General features: G+C 43.0%; 1 protein-coding gene across 2 annotated transcripts in view; it reads left to right on the plus strand.

Annotated features, from left to right (window-relative positions):
* Positions 1-1229: 1229 nt before the first annotated feature.
* Positions 1230-27317, plus strand: part of LOC135556424 (breast cancer anti-estrogen resistance protein 3-like) — a 53862-nt gene continuing 27774 nt past the window's right edge. Inside the window, exons 1-3 of one of the 2 annotated variants that reach the window (XM_064989624.1) lie at positions 1230-1391; positions 9258-9615; positions 22058-22100. In XM_064989624.1, coding sequence (XP_064845696.1) covers positions 9266-9615; positions 22058-22100 — 393 coding nt within the window. In that variant the 5' untranslated portion in view covers positions 1230-1391; positions 9258-9265. Of the gene's footprint in view, positions 1392-9257; positions 9616-14574; positions 14954-22057; positions 22101-27317 lie in introns of those variants that run through there. The other variant, XM_064989626.1, reaches the window with a different exon arrangement.

The raw sequence follows: 27317 nt of genomic DNA on the forward strand, positions 1-27317 counted from the left end.
AGAGAGGCTGGACCGAGGTCTTGTAGGCCTGTTGTAAGGCAGGTCCTCACCAGACATCACCGGCAACAACGTTGCCTGTGGGCACAAACCCACCCTCACTGGACCAGACAGGACTGCAAAAAGTGCTCTTCACTGACGAGTTGCAGTTTTGTTTCACCAGGGGTGATGGTCGAATTCGTTTATCGCTTGTCATCGAAGAAATGAGCGTTACATCAAGGCCTGTACTCTGGAGCGGGATCGATTTGGAGGTGGAGGGTCCGTCATGGTCTGGGGCGGTGTGTCACAGCATCATCGGACTGAGCTTGTTGTCAATGCAGCCATCTCAATACTGTACGTTACAGGGAAGATATCCTCTTCCCTCATGTGGTTACCCTTCCTGCAGGTTCATCCTGACATGACCCTCCAGAATGACAATGCCACCAGCCATATTGCTCGTTCTGTGCGTGATTTCCTGCAAGACAGGAATATCAGTGTTCTGACATAGCCAGCAAAGAGCCCAGATCTCAATCCCATTGAGCAAGTCTGGAACCTGCTGGATCATTCCCCACAGAAATGTCCGGGAACTTGCAGGTGCCTTTGTGGAAGAGTGGGGTAACATCTCACAGCAATAACTGGCAAATCTGGTGCAGTCCATGAGGAGGAGATGCACTGCAGTACTTAATGCAGCTGGTGGCCACACCAGATACTGACTGTTACTTTTGATTTTGAACCCCCCCCCCCTCCTTTGTCCAGGGACACATATTTCCATTTATGTTAGTCACATGTCTGTGGAACTTGTTCAGTGTATGTCTCAGTTGTTCAACCTTGTTGTGTTCATACAAATATTTACACTTTAAGTTTGCTGAAAATAAACGCAGCTGATAGTGAGAGGACGTTTCTTTTTTTGCTGATTTTGTGTCCCATGCCACTGAAGCCCCTTGAATTGAATTGAGAGATAGATGTCATACTACAGAGGGGAATAGGAGGGCAACACAGCCACTGTGGGAGGCCGAGAGAGAGAGAGAGAGAGAGAGAGAGAGAGAGAGAGAGAGAGAGAGAGAGAGAGAGAGAGAGAGAGAGAGAGAGAGAGAGAGAGAGAGAGAGAGAGAGAGAGAGAGAGAGAGAGAGAGAGAGAGAGAGAGAGAGAGAGAGAGAGAGAGAGAGAGAGAGAGAGAGAGAGAGAGAGAGAGAGAGAGAGAGAGAGAGAGAGAGAGAGAGAGAGAGAGAGAGAGAGGAATTTGTTTCTGCACGCTGGTCTTGTTGTTGCCTGTCTGTGTGAGTCTTTGTGCTGGTCAGTCAGTCTACTATGCCTTGGACTCTGTAGTGCTACAGCTCAGGAGGAACTCTACTCAAGTAAAGTGAGGAGGAAATCTCTGCTCTTTTTTAAAACAAGTGCAACTTTAAATAGACAGGTAAGGAATTCTGGAAATGATACTGAATAGAAGTCACAGGGAGTGTTGGAGTGTAGTGTTGTATCTAAATGCTGATAGGAGTTACAGAGGTGTGGGCAGTAGCTATCTCTCTAGTATGTTTACGACTTCAAAGAACGTTGATTTATTCAGACTTTACACGTCTTCACAACAACAGGAAACTCTCAGTATTGTTTTTAATCGAGTTACTTCAGTCAATTCAGTTTTTGCAGCCTTTTCTCACTAACAAGGTCAAACTTTTACAAATATTTCCTAAAACGTTTTGTTCTTTATTTTACACAATATCATAAGATAAGCATTTCGACTACTGAATCGATGTCTTTCAAGAACTTTGCTTTCTGAGACTTTTCCTTTGGGAAATAGGCCACCTAAGATGCTGTGTGTGTAGGAGAGAGATGACAGTAGCTGGTCTTGTTGGTGAGGAATGGAGTGGCAGCCACCGCTGTGGGCTTTAATAACTAGCGATTAATATGTCACACACAGACCAGCCATGCAGCCCATAAACTAAGACTCAGCGGGTTTCTTTCTCTCTCTCTCTCTCTCTTGCTTCTTCGCTCTCTGTAGCTGTCTTTCTCTCTGATGAGGAGGAGAGGAAGATCTGAGTTAATATCAAACACCCCCCTTTCTCAACAAAAGAAGGGCCCAAACAAGTGTCATGTGACAGTTGGGCTCATTGTTCATTTCAGAGATCTGGAGAGAAAGACTGGCCAGGGGATGCTTCAGCAATGCACTGGTGTGTGTGTGTATGTTTATGCTAATGTTTGTGTGCAAGCATGTTTGTCCTCAGTTTTCCGTCCATCCACTCTCTCCAGTTTGCGGTGAGAGAGGAAGGGCAACCTCACTCAATCAGTTTCCTCTGGTTAATTTTATCCCTCTTCATTTCCCTGCATGATTTTTATTTGTGGCGTTGTTTTCCTGTGCCACTCATTAGCTTTCCCTGTGTGTCTGCTTTGCTGTCTGGGTAATGAGGGGCCAGGCCTGCAGCATGTGACAGAGCTGGAGCTGTAGGGCCTTATAAAATCTGCGTAGCAGAGAATGTGGACAGAATCCAGACATTAAAACTGAATACAACAATATTTAAAAATGTATTGGATTTAGTAGTAGGAAATCAACTAAATCTATTGAACTTATTAGAAAATGCATTAATTGGCCCAAGTTAATCATAAGTCACGAACAAAATGTATCAGTGATTCGTATTTTCCTGCAACATTGTGAAACGGCACAGGAATGCCCCTGTCTATGTGTGTGTGTGTGGTGCACGTGTATGTCTACACTTTGTGTAGCCGCTAGCGATGATGCTAATGATTCCATCTTAACCAGAAGAAGGTTTTCCCAAAAACCTTCTCAATTACATGTTAACTTTGCATTAATCCCAGTGGCCATTTGTTTTGCAAACTCTGCAATGAGATGAGGGTTACAGAAACACTGATAACCAAACAATGGTCTATTGCTGGTGCTCACAACATCTATTAGATTCTTCCCAGACGTCAAAAATGGTCCCCCGATGTGGTTGAAACATTGTTGTGGACTTAGAACATCCAATTGTGTTGTTTTTCTATATAAAAAAATAAGTATGATTATAAGAGGGAAAAATGAAATCAGGCAAAAATTAAACAGATTTTATAGGTCCCTAGAGCTGTGAAGTGTCTGTTGGCTGCTGCTTTTAGAGCCCCAGCTGAAAGACATCCGGATCTCCCTGCCCTGCCTGTTGCCTCCACACCTCAGCTGGTTGGGCATGTGAGCTATTCACAAGTCAGATCCTTTCTCCACAGCTTCCTGTTCCTTCCTGTAAACTAGATAAGATGCAAGCTGGACACCCTGCTATAGAAACCCTGAAAGCCGGCTCAGAGCCTGTATCCAGCCTGATTCACTGTGATTTGTGTACTGAGTGGAGGACCAGCGTTAATGCGGGGAGAGAGAAGCCCTGGGTGTGATGGGTCTGATGGGGGGAGGGATGTATGGTCAGCCCAAATGTTCACGGAGTACAACAGGCTGATATTCTAAACTAGACTAGACCAAACTGTTTTGTCTCCCTCAGAACTGCCTGTTTCCATTGTCAGATATGGGATGGATGGGAGAAGCTGGATGGGCATAGCAGTCAGCCCTATAGTGCCAAATGTTTTAGAGGTTTTATTTTGCAGAGTACTCTCGTGGCCCACAGCCGCTCTCTGGCCTTTTGTCCACTCAACGCAGGTTTGAATTCATTAAAGGGGACTTGCATTATTCACTAGATTCACATGGAGGAGTGAGTGTGGGGGAAGGCTGGAGAAAACAACATAACTCTGATTATACTGGCCAGTTGGTTTTGAAATGCACTGGAATATTCTCTTCCTCCACTTTTCAGTAACTTCTTTAATAAGTTTTAGTTTTGATGTTTTATAGTTTCATTTTCTTTATATTTTGACTCGCATATCTTTCTGATCAAGGCCAATTTTGTCATTGCTCACTATTAGGTCACAGATTTGTAGATGCTGTGGGACTAGTGCAGGACACAATGCTCCTACTATAAGTACAGTAAAATAAAGACAATATTTGTGTTTGTTGACATGAGCTAATGACAAGTTCCATGAGCCAGAACTTTAACGTGTGTGTGTGTGTGTGTGTGTGTGTGTGTGTGTGTGTGTGTGTGTGTGTGTGTGTGTGTGTGTGTGTGTGTGTGTGTGTGTGTGTGTGTGTGTGTGTGTGTGTGTGTGTGTGTGAAATATGCATGGGATGATGTCAGCAGTGGGCAGCAGTTAAAGTGATGAGAGGACAGAGACAGAGATGGAGAGAGCCAGAGAAAGACCATTGTGCTTGTGAGAGGTAGACAGACAAAAGAGAGAAAGGAAGTGAAACAGTGTGAGGTAAAGCGGAGTGACATCATGAGGCAGAGAGGAGACAAAAGAAGAGGGACGGTGGCGATTTTCTACACTCACACCTCAGTTCAAATAACAGCCATAACCTTGTCACCTCTTCTAGTATTTCACATGAATCATTTATTTTATCAGAATATTGAATATTGATGTTGTCTTAATGAGCCCAGACAGAGTTAACCCTTTGTCTTCCAGCACGTGCAACAGAGTCACCACAGGGAAGTAATTATCAAACAGCATTCCTTGAGTGGGAACAGATGTGCCTGGTTTTGGCCACACTGACTCACTGCTGGTTTCTCATTCTGCTTTTTCTGAGGTCAACAGCAAGCCTCCACACACTGACCAGCCCTAAGCCCTCAGGCACCAGCCAATTAACCCCTTGCCCCAGCCCCACCAGTTTCACTGGCTTCTATAGGAATCCTCACCTGGCCACTGAAGAGTGGTCTGGCACAAAATGGCTGCTTAGCACTAGGTGGGTGCTGTTGGTTAAGGTCGGGTGTTTGAGTCAAAGATAGTTTATTATATTGACAAGATAGTCAAGTGACCGCTCTAACAAAAGAAATACAGTGCATTTGGGAAAGTATTCTGACTTGTTTTTTTTTATTTTTAGCAAATTCAACTGAAATACCTTAATTACATACGTATTCAGACCCTTTGCTATGAGACTCGAAATAGAGCTCAGGTGCATCCTGTTTCCATTGGTCATATTTTAGATGTTTCTACAACTTGATTGGAGTCCACCTGTGGTAGATTCAATTGATTGGACATGATTTGGTAAGGCACACACCTGTCGATATAAGGTCCCACAGTTGACAGTGCATGTCAGAGCCGTAACCAAGTCATGAAGTTGTAGGAATTGTCAGTAGAGCTCTGATTATGGATTGTGTCAAGGCACTGATCTGGGGAAGGTTACAAAACATTTCTGCATTATTGAAGGTCCCCAGGAACACAGTAGCCACCATCATTCTTAAATGGAAGAAGTTTGGAACCACCAAGACTCTTCCTAGAGCTGGCCGCCTGGCCAAACTGAGCAATCAGGGGAGAAGGGCCTTGGTCAGGAAGGTGACCGAGAACCCGATGGTCACTCTGACAGAGCTCCAGAGGTCCTTTATGGAGGTGGGACAACCTTTCAGAAGGACAACCATCTCTGCAGCACTCCACCAATCAGGCCTTTATGGTATGGTGTCCAGACGGAAGCCACTCCTCAGAAAAAGGCACATGACAGCCCGCTTGGAGTTTGCCAAAAGGCACCTAAGGGACTCTCAGACCAAGAGAAACTAGATGCTCTGGTTTGATGAAACCAAGATTGAACTCTTTGGCCTGAATGCCAAACGTCACATCTGAAGGAAACCTGGCACCATCCCACGGTTTTGCAAAAATTTAGCAGAACCTGATTTTGCTTTGTAGTTATGGGTTAATTATTATTATTTTTTTTAACAAATTCCACACTCCCTCATTGACCGCCATACAAAAATTGCTCATTTCGTGGGGTTATTTTCGTGGACAGATTTTAGGCAGAGTAAAACCTCTCGCTTCGCCTCTTCCTCTCTGGGTGAGTTGTGTGATTTGTCACACCCCCATAGACTGTAATTTGTGTTTGTTCTGTGGTATGATGTTGATGATGATGATGAGTAAGTGGAACGTGCTCAGTGACTGAGCCCACATGATGAGTCTGGACACAGAGCAGGGGAATAAACATCTGTGGTGATTTGAGATCCACGTCAGGACATGTGATCGACATGATATTAGAGGTGTTAAGCAATTTCTGGGAGACTTTAAAAAAATATAGTGGAGTTTTTGATTCTGGATAGCTAACCGTACCAAATCACTCTGTGAAAGCCGGTACTCTGATCTGATCTTTAGTCTCACAATACACCTGGAACACAGTAGGTGGATTAAAAATGTTTCTGATCCAATTTGACCCTGAAATGCCCTAAATTCTCTTGAGATTGAAACCTGTTGTTAACCATGGTTATTTCCCAGAATAAGTAGCTCCATTTTTGTCTACACTACTGGCATTCTATCATCTCCTTGATGCTGCTATGCTGAGTAAGGGGACATAGAACAGAGAGAAGGGAGATCTTAGCATACGTCAATTGCAGGACTATGTTGTACTACTATTTTAATTGCATTTGCATGATAGGAATGAGTGTGTCTGTGTATTTGGAAATGTGCTGTCATCACAGGGCAGATTATGGTACTCTCCCATCAGTCAGTCAGTCAGCAGTACTCGTGATGGTGGGGAATTCCTCCCATGCTACAGAGTAGTCCTCCCTTCTGCTGCCCTCCTGGCACTCGGCCAGTGGGTTAAACAGCGAAGCATCTCCCCATAGAAGAACATATCTGGTTGCACTGCAATCCCTGTGGGGAGGATGAACCATTTTAGGGATGTGAAGCAGGGCCTTAATCTCCCCCTCTCAGTTAGAGACAGGTCACAGAGTTAATACCAGACCTAAACACTGACACCAGCGCTGGCTCAGATTACATTTCACAAAGCAGAAAGAGGACAAAGGCTCTGAAAGCAGCACCAGGCCTTGTGTGTGTGTGTGTGTGTGTGTGTGTGTGTGTGTGTGTGTGTGTGTGTGTGTGTGTGTGTGTGTGTGTGTGTGTGTGTGTGTGTGTGTGTGTGTGTGTGTGTGTGTGTGTGTGTGTGTGTGTGTGTGTGCTGGGATCACGGTGACCGTGTGTGTATGTGTGTTGAATAGCGCTAGTTAATAGGGTCAGAGCGTGGTCACATTCAGCTGTTGTCTGGGTCAGTTGATTCTCCACCTCTCCTTGTCCCCATCCTCCCCAAGGGGGTGTTCCTATAGGACTGCTGCTCCCTCAACCCACCGCCCATTGTTTTACACGTATTCTGCACTACTCTGCTTTTTTAATCACACAGAGGTTCACATCCATACATGAATGTGTAAAGCAAACCCTGATGAAAAAAACAGTAACATTTCAAGCTGGTCAAGCTGGTCTGACCAGCATGGTCTAGCTGGTTAGGTTGGCCGACCAGCTGGTCAAGCTGGTGATGCTGGTGACCAGTTTATGATGGTATGCTAGTGACCATGCCGATCTATGCTGGCCCACAATAGTCTAACTGGTCAAGCTGGCCTGGCAAAACCATGCCCATCATTATCATATTTCCCAGAATTCTCTAATGCAGTTAGATTTTTTGGAATGGTTTGTTTCACATTTTTTTGTGTTTTTGCATGTAAATTGATTGATTAATAAATCTTATGCTACACAACGATAAATAACGTACATGTTTATAAACTAATCCAATCTGTTAGTTGGACTTATTGTACCTGTTACTGAAATGGTTGTTCCAGTTTAGATGGTTTAGGTGGTCTAATTATTCATCTTTCTAACCCAGGCAGTAATTATGAATACAGATTGTGGGTGAATAAAAGTTACAATTGTTATATATTCCCCATTCTGTCTGGATTCCAACAGGAATTAAAAATCCACTTGCAAGCCAGCCTGATGTGACTTGCAGGCCTGATGTGGCTACTGTATTAGGGGGATACTAGAACCTGAAAAGTAAGACCTTATTATAGTATATGTAATGTTCTGTCTTAAATAATGATGCACTTTGATGCTGGTTTTGCTGGTGACCAGCATACCAGAATAGACTGGTCACCAGCATACCATGCTGGTCACCGGTGTCCTAAACACAGTGAAGACTGGTAACCAGCAAAAACACAGTGAAGGCACCAGCAAAAACACAGTGAAGGCACCAGCAAAAACACAGTGAAGGCACCAGCAAAACACAGTGAAGGCACCAGCAAAAACACAGTGAAGGCACCAGCAAAAACACAGTGAAGGCACCAGCAAAAACACAGTGAAGGCGGGTCACCAGCAAAAACACAGTGAAGGCTGGTCACCAGCAAAAGCACAGTGAAGGCACCAGCAAAAACACAGCGAAGTCAGCAGCAAAAACACAGTTAAGGCTGGTCACCAGCAAAAACACAGTGAAGGATGGTGACCAGTCTTGTCTAGGCTGTTTTTTAAGAAATGATCAAAGTGCCAGGCGATCTTAACCAAAGGTGTTCTTTATCTTCCATCACCACACAATTGCATTTGAATGAAGACCACAGGCTTTATCCTCAGTTGACCCCTTACAGTATGATAATCAAACAACCTAAATTACAGCTAAACCCTGAGATGATTTGACATACCATTTTGTTTTACACTCACTCAACCTTCACATGCCACGTCAAGTTTAGGAAATGAAACAGGTCATGAATAATCCTGTGCTGCTGCTCTTTGAGGAGCAGGTGAGGAAACAGCAGCAGCAACAACAAGTGACGTCATCCCCTCTCTGCTGAGGAGGGCATTTGGTTTCTCTGCTTGTTAAACATGTTAAGGAGTTGGCTGGAGGCAACAGATAAAAGCAGAAAGCTGAGCAGAAAAGCTTCTCGGCTTAGAAAGAAGTCTTTATTTCATTGTCCAATTAGAGGCGTAGTGGTCCAAACTGAGGTAAACATGTTTTTGGAGAAGACCGAGAACAAGAGATCCCTATCTGCTGTTGTGTTGTCAGAGTCAGACTGGCTGGTGGTTCACTGATAGCCTGGAGTTGTGTCTCCATGCTCCTTGCTGTTCCTCTCTCTCTGGGTGGTTGTATGGAGAGGGAGGGATCATCAGTGGAACTATGACTTGGATAAATGAAGGATGGTGGTCTCTGTGCCATTGGCATCATTTCAATCTACTTACGTATATAACATGATCTTAACATATCCAGTAGCAATGCCATTGTCACTGTGCTGTACTATGCTGACAGCTTAAGAGGAAAGGCACGCACGTAAATGTTGCCACCCATCTTGTGGATCAGCAGCACCTGTTTACTGTCCCAGACACCATGTCTCTGTGATATTGTCACAACAAGGAGAAAACACAGTCGTCTGCAATAACCAGCCTTATATAACCTCTAGGTGGAAGTAGGTCCTCAGTCCACTCCTCCTGCCATCTGTTCTGATGTGTGTCTCTCTCTCTCTTTCTTCCCTCTTAGAGCTGAGGATGATGGCAGAGGGGAAGTTTGCCAGTCTGCCCAGGAATATGCACATGGGCGTGGGCAGCAGGCAGTGTCCCCTGGCCTCCTCCATGGACCTGCTGAGCTCCAGGCCTGCAGTACCAGAGCTGCCCCCAGCCGGATACCACAGTGTCTCCATCCACGGCACTCTGCCAAGGAGGAAGAAAGGGTCCCCAGCCCCTGCCCAGGGCCCAGCCCGCTCCTGGGACATGTACAGCCACATGGGCACCCTTCCCCACCCGGCCCGCACCCGCCTGCCCTCCTCGCCACTCATTCACAACATCATAGAGGAACACCAGCCTTACCATACAGGGAGGGAAGGCCGCTCTGCATACAGGTACAGACACACATCCCTTAATGCTCCAGTGCTATGCTTTATATTGAGGACTAGTTTACCTTGGCAGCAGCTAATAGGAGTCCTAATAAATACTAAATACTACATTTTCCTTTGTTCATATCACACAATCTAAAAGAAAGGGTTATGTTTTGTAAAATAAGACACTTAGGGGTCGCTCTTCAAAGCTACTCGAGTACTGTGCTGCTATCACCCCCCTGACTGACTGAGACTACTTCACTCTGAAATAGTGTCCCAGCTCAAGCGTCTGTCATGGTAAGCAGGTCAGCTGAGATCTAATCCGTGAGCAGCACATGTTAGCACTAGCCTCTCTGCTACTGTCTGTCATATCCCTCAAGCCCTGTTGAGTCACTGCATTGCAGCTTCACTCTGGCCCCCTCTAGATGTTATCCGGGGCTTGGGCCTTCCTCCTCCCCACAGCACCTTGCACTCACTACTGAAACACAACAGTCAGACTGCTGATAGGGCTAGCTTGATCTCAGATAACACAGAAAGTGAAGGTAGAAGTTCCACAGCATCAATTCATGTGATTAGCCCAGAAAGCTGTGGGCAGAGACATAATAAAACATACACACATCTCACAGAGATGGAGTGATGGGAAGGCTTCTGTTTAGGGTGATATAAACCACCCAACACAACAACAAAGCTTGTCTCTAGTTGAGAGATATAGGCCCAGACAGCCCTGGCTGTGAGTTAGATCCTGTGTGGCAGAGTCTTAAAGTGGCACTCCAGTCTCCTTTTCACCTCATTTAACACCTGATTTACTTAACAAAAGGCACATCTCAATAGGTTGTCCAGGCAAATCATTACATAGCACAAGTGGGGGGGGGGCTTTCATCTTTTGTTCTCTATTGCTCCTTTAATGTTCCTTAAGCAACGGGGAGTCCAATGACATCATGGATTCCCATCAGACCAACTCATTGAATGCCCTACTCCTTGAAGTATGCAGTTGTGTAAAAATAAATATATATATATATATATATTTTGCTCAAACATTGTTTTTACCCTTTAGTGTGTGAAAGTAACTGTAATTCTACTTTTTAACAGTAAAAGTTTTTTTGAAATCACTGAAGGATGTCTTTATGTGACACTGTAGACCAGAGCAACCCAGCAGCGCGGGACAGCATGAAACACAGCCCCCCTCTTTAGACACGCTCTGAGCAGGCAGATAGAATATGTCTGGGCCTGGGTGGAGGAAGTGGGTCGGGGTGCGAGGGGGGTGTTAATTAGAACTGAAAAGGCTGCGTCCATCCCTTGACATTTGAAGGTTATCTAATATTGGTCTAGTATTTCATCCCCATAAAGCTGGTGAGGTTAGTGAAGGTAAAATCTAGACAAAGGCAAAGAGAATAAATTAGCCACTGGTTTCCATAACAACCTCCATTCTGGCACTATGGGATACACAGTGGAGGTGAAGAGGAGCAACAAGGGTAGAGGACTGTCTGGCTCAGCAAAGCGAGGGAAGGAGGGTGAGAGAGAGAGAGAAGGAGGGAGGGAGAGATGGTGAGAGAGGGAGGCAGAGAGGTACTGAAGAGAGCCCTGAGGTGTAGTGTCTTCTTCATAACATTGCACGTCCTAATATTTATATATGTATTTTACTTTTAGGTTTGTCTGTATTGTTGTGAATTGTTAGACACTACTGCACTGTTGGAGTTAGGGACACAAGCATTTCGCTACACTCGCAATAACATCTGCTAAATATGTGTATGTGACCAATAACATTTGATTTGAGCAGGGGATCCTGTGGCATTAAGTACACACACTACAGCTGGACCCTGGGCTATCCGATTGTGGCTGCTGCTGTAATTCTAGACACTGATGTGGGGACATGGATGAAAGCTAACAGAACACTATAAAAGCTTTAGTTCTTAGGGACCCATTCTGCCTGCACTGTGCTGACTGCTACAGGACAGGACTGCAGCCCCATTGTGTCTATCTTAAGGCCACTGGTTGACTGGTTGTGGCCGGCTAGAGGGGGAGATTTCAGGATTACTCAAAGGTCTTTGTCCTGTTCTGTTATGAAAAGACAGGTCTGTCCTTTACTTCAGATGGGAGGATATGCCACTCTATCATCTCTTTTCATGGAGATTACATGAGTGAATGACCACTTCATTTCTGCTCACTGACTGAACTACTTGGCTAATTGTTGTTCCATGGATATTGTACATGTTTTAAATAAACCTATGTTTCTTTGTGCTGACCTGTTAGTCTCCCTGACTGTCTGTTGACCCTTGCCCCAGACAGTGCTCCATCCTTCAGTGACACGCTACTTAATCAGTGTTTATTCTGTATCGATGACACTATCTGGATTGATCCACAAAGTGAGACATTTTTCAGGTGACCCCTGACCTCAGTCTGTCTGTGTGCATATGTATAAGCCAGATAGCCCCTATAACCCAGGGCTCACTCACTCTGCTCCAGGGAGAGATAGACAGTTCTGGCTGCGGTGTGCCTGCAAATCCTTTACGAGTTGGTCTCAGGTTGAGCTGGAGAGGAGATTTACTGCCTCGTAGAGGAGATGAAAGGGCTGATTAAAGTTGGAGCTGGCCGTGATCTCAGAATCTAGACTGACCTGAGCTTCTCTGTTTGTTCCGTTGAGAAATGGGCTGCTGCTGAGTTTGGGCCAGACCCCTGTATGGTAACAGGCAAGGCTGGAGAATGGGGAACAGTGGTGAAGGTAAAGAAACAAAAAGTGAAGATATCTGACTGCCAGGGTCAGTTCTGAATAAACCACTCTGATCTAAAACAAAAACATGGAGCTGCAGCTGCAGTATGTACAGTACATTGATAGGACCATGTGGGTAGGCGAATAGACATCACACACACACCACATTCTTTCAAGGAACGTATTGTTGTTTTCCGCCATGCCAAGGCTATCCTCAGGATCACAACAGAGATAAATCATGATGCCAGGCCTCGATGTTTCCAAGGACGCTGTGCGCTAACCCGAATCCAGGAAAAATATGCTATTGTTATGATCAAATCATGCTGTGGTTGGTTAGGTACAGTGAACCTTCAATTCCAATATCAAACACAGCCACAGAACAAACATTTACTGTACACCATCATTTGTATTGATTGGCTATGGGACTCACACGCTTCTAAGCCAATCACAGTGTACACACTATAATTCCTGTCAGTGTGTTTGTAGTTCTGTTTATAATGTTCACCCAGCCCAGACCATCAGATGCTGGTTCTGCTTTTGGAAGGCTGCTGCTACTTGTCCTTCTCCCCAGCTGAACCGGCCAGCAGGAGGCTGAGGGACAGAACATGTTCTATCTGAGGGGACACAAACCTGCTGCTACCCTGTAAAATAAAGAGATTTATCCGACTCACCCTGGGCCAATCATTCACACCCCTTCACCTCCCCCAGTTTCTCCTGTATTAACTATTCCATGGCCAGATGTTCACTCAGTGTGAGTAGTATATGTATGCATTTATTAATGAAAATGACTTCAATAAGGTGACTTGATTTAAGTTATGTTGTGCCCCGTAGAGTGCTGATTCACTGTACTATACGTGTAAAAGTTGAGGGATTTGCCAATAGAGTCACACTGCCCCTTGAGTCAGTAATGTGCATGTGCCTTAGGCGTCCAGAACAACCTTTGACTCCACTGTAGGGCTGAGGGAGTGTTGCATGTCAAGTGCCCCTCTCTCTGTCAGTCAGTCAGAGAAGGGGAGGTTGTGTGCGGGAAATCCAATTATAGCCAGGTCGTCTGTGTGTGACCTGGCCTGTCCTTGTCCTTGGCTTGACTGAGATCCATTTGAACTTGAGGTTTGAGGAAAGTCAGTGGTTTTGTAGGGTACACATTTTCTCTCTGCGAAACGATGCAGCGGTGGTTTGGCTGACACTCAACCGCTCAGAGGGAGAGGCTCTTTGGCTGGCCTGCGGCCTCACTCATCCTCTTTCTGTGAAAAATAATCTAATCTCCACTATGCCTCCCAACATCTCTTCTCTAGCCTCTCAGACCCAAGAGGTTGGGGATATACTGTATGTCCTGAAAGATACAAACTCGCAGTGAACTGTATATCACCGTACTGTGAACTGTATGATACCACCGCACTGTGAACTGTATGATACCACCGCACTGTGAACTGTATGATACCACCGCACTGTGAACTGTATGATACCACCACACTGTGAACTGTATGATACCACCACACTGTGAACTGTATGATACCACCTCACTGTGAACTGTATGATACCACCTCACTGTGAACTGTATGATACCACCTCAATGTGAACTGTATGATACCACCACACTGTGAACAGTATGATACCACCACACTGGGAACTTTATGATACCACCACACTGTGAAATGTATGACACCACCACACTGTGAACTGTATGATACCACGTACTGTGAACTGTATGATACCACCACACTGTGAACTGTATGCTGCCACCTCACTGTGAACTGTATGATACCACCTTACTGTGAACAGTATGATACCACCTCACTGTGAACTGTATGATACCACCACACTGTGAACTGTATGATTCCACCTCACTGTGAACTGTATGATACCACCTCACTGTGAACTGTATGATACCACCTCACTGTGAACTGTATGATACCACCTCACTGTGAACTGTATGATACCACCTCACTGTGAACTGTATGATACCACCTCACTGTGAACTGTATGATACCACCTCACTGTGAACTGTATGATACCACCACACTGTGAACTGTATGATACCACCTCACTGTGAACTGTATGATACCACCACACTGTGAACTGTATGATACCACCTCACTGTGAACTGTATGATACCACCACACTGTGAACTGTATGATACCACCTCACTGTGAACTGTATGATACCACCACACTGTGAACTGTATGATACCGCTACACTGTGAACTGATTGGGATGTTACCTAACACTGTAGCTGTAGTTGTTGAGTAACAAGGCCAGCTCTTTATTCGGAGGGAGTGACTTCAGAGCTGAACCAGCCATTGCAGCAGCCTGCCTGTGTTGTGTTCCTCTGAGGTGGTGTGACATACAACCACCCACTCACCCTGCTGAAAGAAAAGCCAGGTTATTGTGTGGGCTGACATGAAAGAATATGCAGAGGAGAGAAAGTTCAGTTCTCCAAGTTCAGTGAGTAGATGAGACGCGGTCGTACAGAAGCTACATGGAGAAAGCTGAGAGGAGCTGTTTAAGAGCTCGTGGCCGACGCTGAACTTCTCAGGATGCAGCAAACATCCTCTTTCCAGTTGACTTTATTCACCACCGTATTTCCTGCTGCATTCACGCCCTGTTCAGAACATTAGGAAGAAAAGGAAAGACCAAGGGCCATCAAAGTAGTTTGGTGAGTTACTTTTAGATTGTAATCTTACTATAAATTCTTTGGTTTGGATACCTGTTTGCTTAGCCAACATTTTGTATGGAATAAGGGGCAACATTCCACTGTTTTCTATTCCACAGAGGCTCTTCTTAAAACACTTTTTTGAACACATATTTATTAGTTCCAAATCAACAATTACAGAAATACATGGATTTCTTTATTTCCACACATACCCCACCAACCCAAAGAGACAAAAGCATAACAACCAAACATTCACAGACACATTTCTACTAATAAAAATCCATAAAAAGTATTATATTCAGTCGTAGATAATTCAGATTACGCTTCGACTATAGCCAATATTCACCTAATATTCACCTTCCAATTCTTCTAAAATATCACTGGTTTGCAAAAAGTCACAAAACAGATCCCAAATATCATGAAACTGGGGCTTTCTTTTTCACTATATAAGTACATTTTTCAAGAGCAGGATTGACATGAATTATTTTAACCAATGACCAAGTGAGGGTGAACTGACATACTTTCAGTGCAGAGCAATTGAAAGTCTAGCTTGTAATAGACAGAGATCAACCATTTTGGTCTCTTTCCTATGTAAAGAGAAATTCCCTGGGTAAAGATTTAGGATGCAAAGTTTAGGGATTAATGATATTGGGGTAGAGGTAATCTCAGAGATATAGTGCAGTACTGAGCTCCAAAACTTTTGTATTTCAGCACATTCCCACAGGCAATGATACAAGGTGCCTAAATGCATGTCACATTTAACACAGGTCTGGGATATTAGGGTCAAATATGTGGAGCTTAGCAGGTGATATATGTTCTCATTATCAAATTGTATTGCAACAATCTCAGGCAGGTGTTTATTGTCTGTATCTGAACTCTAGAGCATATCCTACCCCTGTCCTCTGCTGAAATATCTTCCTGCATATGCTGTTTCCACTGAAGTCTCTTACTATCAGAGTTTATGAGTATCTACCATTTTCCCATATAATGACTCTCCCATAACACACACTAACAGAGATAGTTTCTAAAGTGGTCAAAGGACGTTGTAGGGAAGATTGTTTTAGACTGGAAAAAAATAAATCTTCTCAATTGTAAGTATTTGGAAAAAGGCTTTTGTGGTAAGCTAAATCTTTCATTTATTTCTTCAAACGACATGAGCCCTTTTTAATTTAATAAATCCATTACTTTAACAATACAATTTCTTGGCCATTCTTTAAACCCCAAGTCATTTTTATTAGGTGTGAAATTGTTATTGCCCCAAATTGGTGTAAAACTGGATAATACAGTTTTTTTCAGATATTGCTGTACTTCAGGCCACATAGTTAGGATGTTTTTAACAAAGGGATTAGTAGTATTCTTCTTTAGCTTCTTAAAGGGAGCAGAGTACAAATATCCATACAGAGTTAAGCCTTTTGTGGACAGCATTTCAGTCTGCAGCCTGGGTAAGTATGGTTTCTTGGAGAACCAAAACATTGCAGCCCTAAGTTGTGCAGCCCAGTAATACCACTGTAGGTGTGGAAGTTGCAACCCCCCTCTGTCATAGGGCAAATAAAGAAGAGAAAGTCTAAGCCTTGGTTTTCTGTTGCTTCAGATCAAATTTGAGAGTATCTTTCAGATCTTTGTCAAAAAATAAAGGTGGTGGAGCCAGAGGAATTGATTGAAATAAATAAAGAAATTTGGACAGAATATATTTATCTTAATGATATTTATTTAGACAATGATGTCCATCTGTTGATGGATTCTGTTACACTCGTTACCATGGGTTCATAATTTGTTGAAGTCAAGGAGACAATTTCTGGTGTGATTTTAATACCAAGATATGTGAAACATTGTTCTGTATTCACAAATCGATGCTGTACAACTGGATTCAGTCTCTCTTGCTTGTTGAGGAAAAGGATAGAAGAGGTTTAAAGTTGTATTACTTTAAACCCAGAAAACTGACCAAAGGTATTAATTATATTGGAGAGGGAAGAGAGAGAATTCTTAAGATCTGTTAAGAATAAGAGGGTATCATCAGCATACATGTTCAGAATCCAATCCAATGTTTTAATTCCACTAATTGACGGGTGGGACCTTACTGCAATGACAAAGGGTTCTATAGCTAAAATAAAGAGTATTGGACTGGCCGGACATCCTTGTCTCGTACCCCGAAAAATCATAAAAGGTTGTGAAATCAAGTTGTTAGTGGCAACTTCTGCAGTGGGGTCGGAATATAATATCTTAATCCATTTACGGAAGTAGTTCCCAAACCCAACTCTCTTAATTAAGCACTTCAAATAAATAAGACCACTCAACTCTATCGAATGCCTTCTCTGCATCATGTGAGAGTATGACAGTATCAAGGGACCCTTCACATGTGCACTATGTTTAGTACTCTCCTCACATTGTGAAAACCTTGACGGTTTTTCACGAAGTCATTTTGGTCTTTGTGTGTTAGAAATGAGAGCACTCTATCCAATCTCCTGGCTAACTCTTTAGCAATAATTTTTGAGTCGGAGTTCAGAAGAGAAATCAGTTTGTAACTTTCACATTTTGTTGGGGATTTATCAGGCTTCTGAATAGGAGTGATTAAAGCACTCCTTAGAGAGAGGTGGAAACAACCTTGCTGAGAGGATTCAGCATACATATCCAAAAGTGGACCTGGAAGTTTGTCCTTAAATATCTACTAGGAGAATCATCTGGACCTGCTGCTTTACCTCTCTTCATATTGGAAATAGCATCATATATTTCAACACCATTCAATTCCTTTCCAGATCCAATTTTGTGTCTTCTGAAATAGAGGGAAAATCAAGACCATCCAAAAATGATGTCTGATTAGTTAAGTTAAGATTCAGAGTTGTAAAGTGTGTTCTATTAGCAAGCAAATGTTTGGTTTATTTCTACAGGATCCATTGATAATTGTCCTTGGAAATTAGAATTCAATTAATGGCTTTGTCTGAATTTAACTTCTTAATGCACCAGGCCAGCAATTTACCATGTTTTTCACGTTAGGCTGTTTGCAGCCTTTGAGGTGGAAAGTTCTTCATACTGAGGTTTAAGAGTAAATAATTCTTTGTTTACTTCTACTGAGGTATCCAAAAAAGCTTCCCTCTCCAATTCTCTGATTTTGCTGTCCATCACTGTCCATCGCTCTCATTTTCAGTAATTGATTTGATTTGAAACTGGTAAAACTTATAATTTGCCACCAAATATGGCCTTTGAAAGCCTCCCATCTGGTACTCACTGACGTTTGGTCAGTGTGCAATGTAAAATATACATCTATATGCACTCCAACGTAATGTAAGAAGTCTGGGTCCTGTAACCATCTGGGATGCAAACACCATCTAGAGGATCCTTTTACTAGTTTTGTATCCCTATAGAATAATGACACAGGAGAATGGTCACTCAAAACAATACTATCATATCCACGTCCTGCTACATTGGGAAGCAATGAGCGAGCAATAAACTAAAAAGTAGTCTATACTACTTTTAACATGAAGACTCCCTTTTACTCATGTTCTGAGTCCTCCAAGGTTAATTAAAATAGATTTATTTTAGTAATGAAATGCTGTAATGTCTTTCTACTCTGCGAGTGGGAAGTGTCTAAACCAGAGGAGCAATCTAGATGAGGAGCAAGAGTGCAATTAAAACCCCCTTCTATTATGACTTTATCAGGAACGGAGGCTATCAATAGAAATACATTCCTAAAGAATTTGGGAATAGCATCATTAGGACCATCAACATTAACCAGATTAATACGCCCATTCAAAAGAGTTCCCTGTTCAAAATCTAACTGCTGTATCAGTTATAATATTTTCCACTTGAAACGGAACAATTTTGTGAATTAAAACCATAACACCACGAGAATGAGAGGAGAAACAGGATGCTTTTACTTGCCCTCGCCATCTCCTGCGTACTTTAAGTAGCTCGTCCTTCAACACGTGAGTTTCTTGTAGGAACACAATAGATGAATGAAGTTGTTTAAGCCTAGTAATAACCTGTTTTAAAGCTTGGATAGTTTACAAACTCTACAGACATTCCCCAAAGTAAAATTAAGGTTGACATTTGAAGTAATTTAACCGAAGATGTAAACATGGAATAAGCTATAGCATAAAGGCATATCTAGAATATGTTTAGTAACTACAAGGACTGCATGAATATTTTATAGTGAGAAAAAGATGTAAAGATCTGTTGGAACAAACAAACATAAATCTATCCTAACAGTAAAACACTGAACACCATTCCCTTGTCTCCCTAACCGAGACACCCATCGCTTCCTCTCCAACATCCCCCTAACCGTAGAGTGTAGCCTGGTGGATGACTGATCCAGTAAAGGGAGCAGTCTAACCTAAGCGACCCTAAATAAAACAGTGTCTCCTACCGTCTCTCTGCCATTACTCCTCACGAACAAAACAAAAGGCCCATCTTGCAAGATGTTATGTGAAATATCACAACAAAACACATATCTAGCAAGATGATATGTGAAATACTGTATCACGTAGTATTCGTTTGAAAGTAGCAAACAATAGCTCCACCTAAAACAGTAATGCTAGTCAGTGAAGCCTGGCTAACGCTAACGTTAAAGTATGGACAGTCCAAAATAGCTAGTAGCTACCATGTAACAAAATGGCCCATACATATAGCATTAACGTAGTATACCATGATAAGTTTATAAACCAAAAAAAGTATCAAAGATCAGAAATTAACAGGCTATGTGAGAAAAATATATACCCTTGAATATGTGCTACATTACCCAAAGGCCCTAGCACATGATGTAGAAGTCAGGCTTGCACATGAGTGTCAATCATTTTAGTCCAAGGATATGATGGAAACTTAAGTCTTCATATAATGTAGTCCCGATGCTTCTCGGTAATGCAGGATGAATGAATAAGGTCCCGATGTGTCCATTGACATGGAGCTAAACATCATCATCAGCATTTTGGGGCAGCAAGTAGCCTAGTGGTTAGAGTGTTGGGCCAGTAACCAAAAGGTTGCTAGATTGAATCCCCAAGCGGACAAGGTAAAAATCTGTCGTTCTGCCCCTGAATAAGGCAGTTAACCCCCTGTTCCTAGGCCGTCATTGTAAATAAAAATGTGTTCTTAACTGACAAGATTAGTCAAATAAAGGTTAAAGAAAACATTTTACAGTGTTTTATGTAATCCAATAGAAGAAAATTATCAACATAACATAAATAAACTTAAACATGACATCCAATGTTCAATGGACAGCTATCTACAAATAATATAAGAAAACTGAGTGGGCTAGCTCACCATATTATTCACTTAACTGTTATGCTAGCTACAGTACTACAGTAGCAGTTAATAAATTAGTTATTGTTAGTTAGCTTGCAAACAGTCACATAATCCAAGCGGGTTTAATTCTCCATAGTCCAGAGTGGTGGTAAACTTCACAGCTACAACATGACTAGGAAGAAGATTTATGTTATATGCCATTGATGAACGCCTCGGTTTGAGAGGGAGATTCAAACTCGTGTGACCATCCATTGTCGGGGTCAGATATTCCATTGACAATGTTGAGGGACCTGAGCTGGTCGTTTGACCCTGTCATAGCCTTTTCCACTCAGGAAAGAACAAGATCTCTTTGTCCCCGTATATCACCATGCCCATAGCCCTGGCTTTCCGCATCACTCAGACTTTGTCTTGAAAGTTGAGAAACTTAATGTTAAGGACTCAAGGAGAGGGATGGTTTCTCTGGCCTGTAGGAGCAGGAAGCAGATGGGCTCTTTCAACTCATTGGGGCCGGACAACTTTCCGTACCCCTTGCGCATTGAAAGAGCACATCAGCTTCCAAGAGAGAGAGCGAGAAATGCCACTGCGTTACCATTTGCCACTTTTTCAAGTAGATTAACCAGTCTCAAATTAGACCTCCTGTGGTGGTTCTCGAGTTTAGTTTTGAAGTAAGATCCGCCACCTGTTTATCCAACTTTTCGGTCGTTGTTTTGACAGTGACGACAGTATCTTCCACCATGCTAATGTGTTCCTCTGCTTCGTCCAAGTGCGTGAAGTAGGCTTGAAGGTCATGTTTAATCTCACTAATCCCTGTTAGGACACCTTTGTGTTTTGCGGAAAAGTCCGCCCTCATGGCAGAGATTGCTTCCAAAACCCCTTAGTTCTGGTTCTGGTTGTCTACTTTGTTGGTTGTCATGTCGGACTTGTGATGTGAGGAGCTTGTAGGGCTTGCTGGGTTAGTAGAGCTGGCTGAATTAGCAGGGCTAACTGGCCTAGTCTGGACAACGTTGTCGATGCGAGATGTTCTTCTTGTTTGAGGAGGACTATGTTTAAGTCGATTCATGATGGATGTAGTTACGCCTGAAATTGTCCAAGAAAATTGGTGTTCATGTTACCAGGATTAAAAATAAGAGATCAAAATAAGTTTAGCCGAAATTGGCAGGAGAGTACTAAAAACACATCCTCCCAGTTCAATGCCATAATATGATGTTTGTGTTTCCCCTTCACAATCTCTATGGGAAAAGTGGTGAAAGGCTCAAGGAATTAATTCCCCCCCCCTGTAAGGCCTCTGCATCAAGGGTTTGGATTAAACTACTCTTTAATCACACAAAAAAAAACAGAATATTGGAGAAAAAAGTAGAGTATAGAGGCAGAACTCAAATAAACAGAATGTTTAGCAGAACCCTGAGGAGGCATCGTCTCGTCCTCAGGGATTTGAAATTAACTCCTCTCAGCCTTTGAACTGATTTCTTCTCAAAATCCATGATGGACGTCTCGAGTTGGTTCTGAGAATTTAGGGAGGACTAGCCCTGCTAATGACAGGGACAGTTTAAACCCCTTTTTCTCATCTAATGTAACAGAGAAAGGACTCATGTGGGAGTTTCTTACCCCTCTGTGAATTTGCCACTGAGGTCAGAAGAAGGGGACATGTGGCTGTGACTTGTGTGGGGGCTGGTTGGGTAGACAAGTGGGTGGGGGCAGGTGGTGTCTGAGCTTGCCACTCCTGTCAGAGAGGAGGTAGAATCTCAGTCAGCAGCCAGGGTAGTAGCAGCAGCTCTGCAGACACAACACAGCACAGGGAGGGAGTGGATGGGACCAGCAGCAGCCAGTAGAAATGTGTTCACTCAACAGAACCCTGTCTCTGTCTCTGTTTCCCAGGGACCTCAGCAGCAGCATGGATCCCACCATGGAGTATGTCAAGGTAGGAACCCACTCAACCATTACACATATGGCTGAGACACAGGGCTCAACAGGTGTCACTATTGTTTTGTTATCTCACTTTGTTTTTACACTGATTCAGAAGCGGTCAGAAATATTGAGGTTTGATTCATCACTTATCTGAATGGTGTTTGAGTCAGGACTGACAAGACCAGTCATACAGGTTTATGTTTTCTACCAGACAACAAATACTGTAAGGATATAGTTCAGCTTTTTGAAGTTGATATGACACTAATTCCTACAAAACAGTTGAGACTAGTTTTGTTCACGAGGTCAGTGAAATAGGGCAAGAATGCTAGTAGCGCTCAAGGACCTCTGACACAAGATGTTGATCTGACATCAAGGATATGAAGTGTCTTGGTTTATTTTTCCAGGATTTTAAAGAGATACAAAGAAAGATTAAGACAGTAAATATGTACAGTATATATGGAGAAGACATGATGTGTGTACAGTATGTGTGTGTGTGTACATGTGTACATGTGTGTGTTCGTGTGTTTGAGTTATAAGGCCTGATGATGTTATGTTTTGTAACACACTATTCTTTTGACAACAGGTTGAACTTTTTGTTCTCCAGACAGGTTGAGCATTCAGTTCAGAAAGTTTCGCTGTGTAAAAGTGTCCTCTTCAAGCTTTGTTTCCTGTGTAGACATCATCTAGTATACCCATTGGTTAGAGAGAGAAAGGGGCATTTGTTTGAAAAGGAGTGAAGATCCAGACGTAGCCCTCATAAGCTCTCAACTGTTACCGCAATGCGACAGGAAAACAGTAGGCAGACAGGAGACTGTAATCACTAGTTTTGTTGTGTTTTGTCTCAGAAGGAGCCACACTGTACTCATCTGTAGCTAATGAGCTGAGTAACATCTTCAGTGGAGTAACGTCTCTTTGGTTAAAAAGTAGCAGAGACCACTTGGGTAGAAAGGAGTGTCTCTTAGATGGAAACGATGTGGAACACACAATGTCGCATTTCCACCAAGAAGAGAGACATTTCTCTTTAGACTTTTTTGAGATCTAGTGCTCTAAAAGTTTTGTATAGTACATGTTTAAGTAGCTACGTAACTGATGTTGGCTCTAGCTATAATTCCTCTTTATGTAAGGTTGCTGTGAGCATAAATGATTCTACTCTCTAAGGGGGAGGCTGTCAAGAAGCCTCAAAAGGAAAAGGGCGAGCGAGCGGTGGAAATGTCCTCTGTCTAGTACACTAATCCAATTTCTCTCCAGGCTACGAGGCACTTTGTCTCAGAAATAGGTCAACGTATCGACCAAATCATATTTCCTATTACCTTCACCTGTGTCCCTGCTCACGGTGATTGGGCTTGAGTGGTGACTGAGGTTTGTGTGTTCTGATACCACACGCCTGACAACTCTCTCACTCTCTTTCACACACATGCTCGTTCACCCACTCCTTCTCTTTTCCCCTCACCCACTGTCACTAATACCCTGGGCTGCTTGCCTCATACGATAGGATGCTCTCAGGTCAGTGTGAAAAGCAAACATAGTGGTTCTTCACATGCAGGTCAGGAGAGCAAACAGCTCTCATATCAGGTGCCATGGCAGCCTTTCATGAACACACACACAGCTCTGCTACCTCACTAGGGTAGTAGGCAATGTTCCCTATAAACTGCGCCAGATCCCCTTGGACAGATGAAATATCAGCCCGAGCAGAGATGCACGAGATTGAACTTCCCTTCACTTTCTAGAGTTTTCCTCTTTAGTTTACACTATCAACGTTTCACTCTACTGTGGGAATTGTGCTTGAATCAATGCAATGTTAGCCACTTTCAATGTAACATTCGGAAAATAAAACTATGCAAGAGATTTTCTTGTAGGCAGAGCGCAGTGGAGCAGGATTCTATTGCATTGACAGGCATGACTCAGGACCGTACTCTACACAGACCAGTGCGCCATAACCAATCATAGGTGCAGTAGACCTATATGCAAATAGCTATTGCCATATATGGATCTGTGCCGCTCACTTTGAACTCAATGTGCTTGTTTTGAGATCAAACCAGGGGCTGCATGCAGCCAGCTGTGCACTTTTGTTCATATTCTTTGCTAGTTAGTGAGTTATTAGCCCGGTTATAGATCATTTCTGGTTGCTTCCTACAACAGCAAAACGTTTGTGCATTTCCAGACGTCTTCAGAAGCAAGTCAGGTAAATAGCTTTTTTTGAATAAGCTAAGTAGCCAATAGGCAGAGGGTAGCATCATTTGTCTGATTCTCTGTAATAATGGTGAAAATAATAATAATGACTTTTATTTTGTAAAGTGGTTTCTTGCATCAAACAACATAACATTTTTAGTCACCACCTTGTCTGAAGGACAAGTGGATAAACAGGTTCATGTCAAGCCCTGCATGTTTCTTTCCAAAGTCTCATGGAATGTTGGCCTTCATTGAACACCACACATTTGCTGCTACTGTAGGCTGAATGATAGAACAGCTGTTCAAATGTTATGGGATGCATTTTTCTCCATTTTGTTGATGGTAGGCCACTCTGATAGGCCTACATTATGATCAAATAGCCACAGTAGCCTACTTTTGACCACTGTTAAAACTGTAACTTAAAGTGGGTACAGCCTCAGTGTTTACTGTAAACGTATGCCGGAAGTTGCACAATATTTTCTTGTTCAAGTTAGCGCTCAGCAGATCTGAAATTTGCTCAGGTGTGAAAACATCGGTAGTAGGTAGTCCTAACCGCTACTCAGGGCGCTGGCTCAATATGCCTTAGAAAAGAGAAATTGTCCCAAATCAGAAACTCAGTTCTTCAGTCCATTGTCATCTACCCTTTATGTCAAATATGAATTCTGTCACAACCATCTCCATTCATTCATGCTCATTCAGTCACCTCAACATGTTGGAACAGGCAACCACATGGACCACCTCTTCCCTCATTACTAATTGTGATGATGGAGAGAGCTGCCAGCCTCATCTGACTAAGGTTGATGACAGAAAGTGTTATATGAGGATGAAACATCCCAAACACTGAGCCCTGTCCTCATCTCAGCTCACCTCAAAGAGATTACATAGGTGAGGGTGCAACTGAGACCATGCAGGGCCTCATTCTTAGACAAAAGTCATCTATGACAAGCGCATACACGTACAGTACCAGTCAAAAGTTTGGACGCACCTACTAATTACAGGGTTTTTGTGTGTTATTTCATAGTTTTGACATCTTTACTATTATTCTACAATGTAGAAAATAGTAAAAATAAAGAAAAACCCTTGAATGAATAATTGTGTCCAAACTTTTGACTGGTACTGTACACACATCTACACGCACGTACACTAACACACACAGACACACACTAACATAAACATCAGCCCATCTGTAAATAGCCCATCCAATCTAACTACCTCATCCCCATATTGTTTTTATTTACTTTTCTGCTCTTTTGCACACCAGTATTTCTACTTGCACATCATCATCTGCACATCTATCACTCCAGTGTTAATTTGCTAAATTGTAATTACTTGCTACTATGGCCTATTTATTGCCTTACCTCCTCACACCATTTGCACACACTGTATATAGTCTTTTTTTCTATTGTGTTATTGACTGTACGCTTGTTTTTTCCATGTGTAACTCTGTGTTGTTGTTTGTGTCGCACTGCTTTGCTTTATCATCTTGGCCAGGTCACAGTTGTTAATGAGAACTTGTTCTCAACTGGCCTACCTGGTTAAATAAAGGTGAAATAAATAAATGAACACACACAGGTACACACACACACAAACTCTGTGGTGAGTATCACTAGATTCAGGGTAGTAAGTGTAGAGTTTCTCCTGTGGTGTTTAACCAACGCTAGAGGCCCGACAAAGCACAGCCCGCCTCCAACAGACTCATCCAACTGTGTTATTCTGGGCAGCCACAGTGCAGAGGACAGCAGGAGTACAGCAGACTAGAGGGCCTCCTGATAATATCTCTCCCATTGTTTTTGTTGGGAGATCCAGCTGCTGTGTGTGGGGCCTTCCTGCTGAACTGCACTGTCTGGCCCAGGCCTTATATAACGCCCATGATACTTTATCCACTGTTACTGTGAGCTCCACACCTCAACACAGCCCATCCAGGTGTGTTTGTTTTTACACCCAGCTGGGCCTTAAATGAACAAGCTATTTAAACAACAATGAATGTTTGCCACACATGAACAGGAAACATCAAAGGCCGATGTGCCAAAGTAATTTCCTGTGGGTAGGTGACCCGTGTTGCAACACGGAGCTGGTCAGGGTAATACCCACAATCCTACTGCAACTAACCACTGGGATAGTGGTTTAGGTGGGTGGACTAGAGAGACACAGAATGACTGAATGCTGCACCAGTGTAGCTTCAAACTGTTCTTTGTGAAAGTCTTGTAGTTTTGCCTCCAATTTCACATGGCTACTATCTTCAAAGCCCATCGAGAAGGCGGGAGAGTGGAAATTGTTCAAGGAAGACTCAATGCCTAAAAATACAACTTTTTTTGCTGGATGGAGCCCAACTTCTCCCTCTGGGACTGTGTGGTGTTTATGAGAAAAAGGTTTTATATCATGGTCATGTGTCTCTACATGGATTAGATTGAGATTAACTGTCAGAGTGACTCAGAGACAGTCACAAAGAGAAAAGGGTGTCAGATGAGGACAAAGGTCCAGGACCTGCTACTCCAGTAGACTCTTCAGTTCAACGTCTAGTTTTGATTCACATTTGGTTGAGTTGTCAACTAATGTGAGTTCAACGTGAAATCAACCAAAAAAGTCACCATGTCATTGGATTTAGGTTCAAAGTTGGGTGAAAAAAATTCTATATGGCCTTACGTTGACGACTTTTTGCAAATCCAATGAGATTTCCACATTGATTCAAAGTTATTTTCGTTAAAATGACTTAGAAACAACGTTGATTGAACCAGTTTTTGCCCAGTGGCTGGAGTGTAGAAGAGAAGAGGGTTATAGCGTGAAAGACTGATTGAGTGACCTAGTGAGAAGAATGGAAAGAGAGAGCATGAGAGTGAAAGAGAAGAACCGGTGGACAAGAAAAGACAGGATGGAGAACATCAGGCCTAGTGGATTGTTTGACCTGTTGGTCTCCCTGGGCCCCCGATGAAGGGATTTCTTTACTTCTTTTCACACGAGGCATTAACACAGCCTCTCTCTCTCTCTCTCCTCCTCTTAGAACCGGCTGAACAGTAAGCAGCTAACTGCTTATGAAAGAGCTTTAAAAGGGAACAATGGCCCT

Source organism: Oncorhynchus masou, chromosome 15 (genome assembly GCF_036934945.1).
Source record: "Oncorhynchus masou masou isolate Uvic2021 chromosome 15, UVic_Omas_1.1, whole genome shotgun sequence".
Taxonomy (NCBI): domain Eukaryota; kingdom Metazoa; phylum Chordata; class Actinopteri; order Salmoniformes; family Salmonidae; genus Oncorhynchus; species Oncorhynchus masou.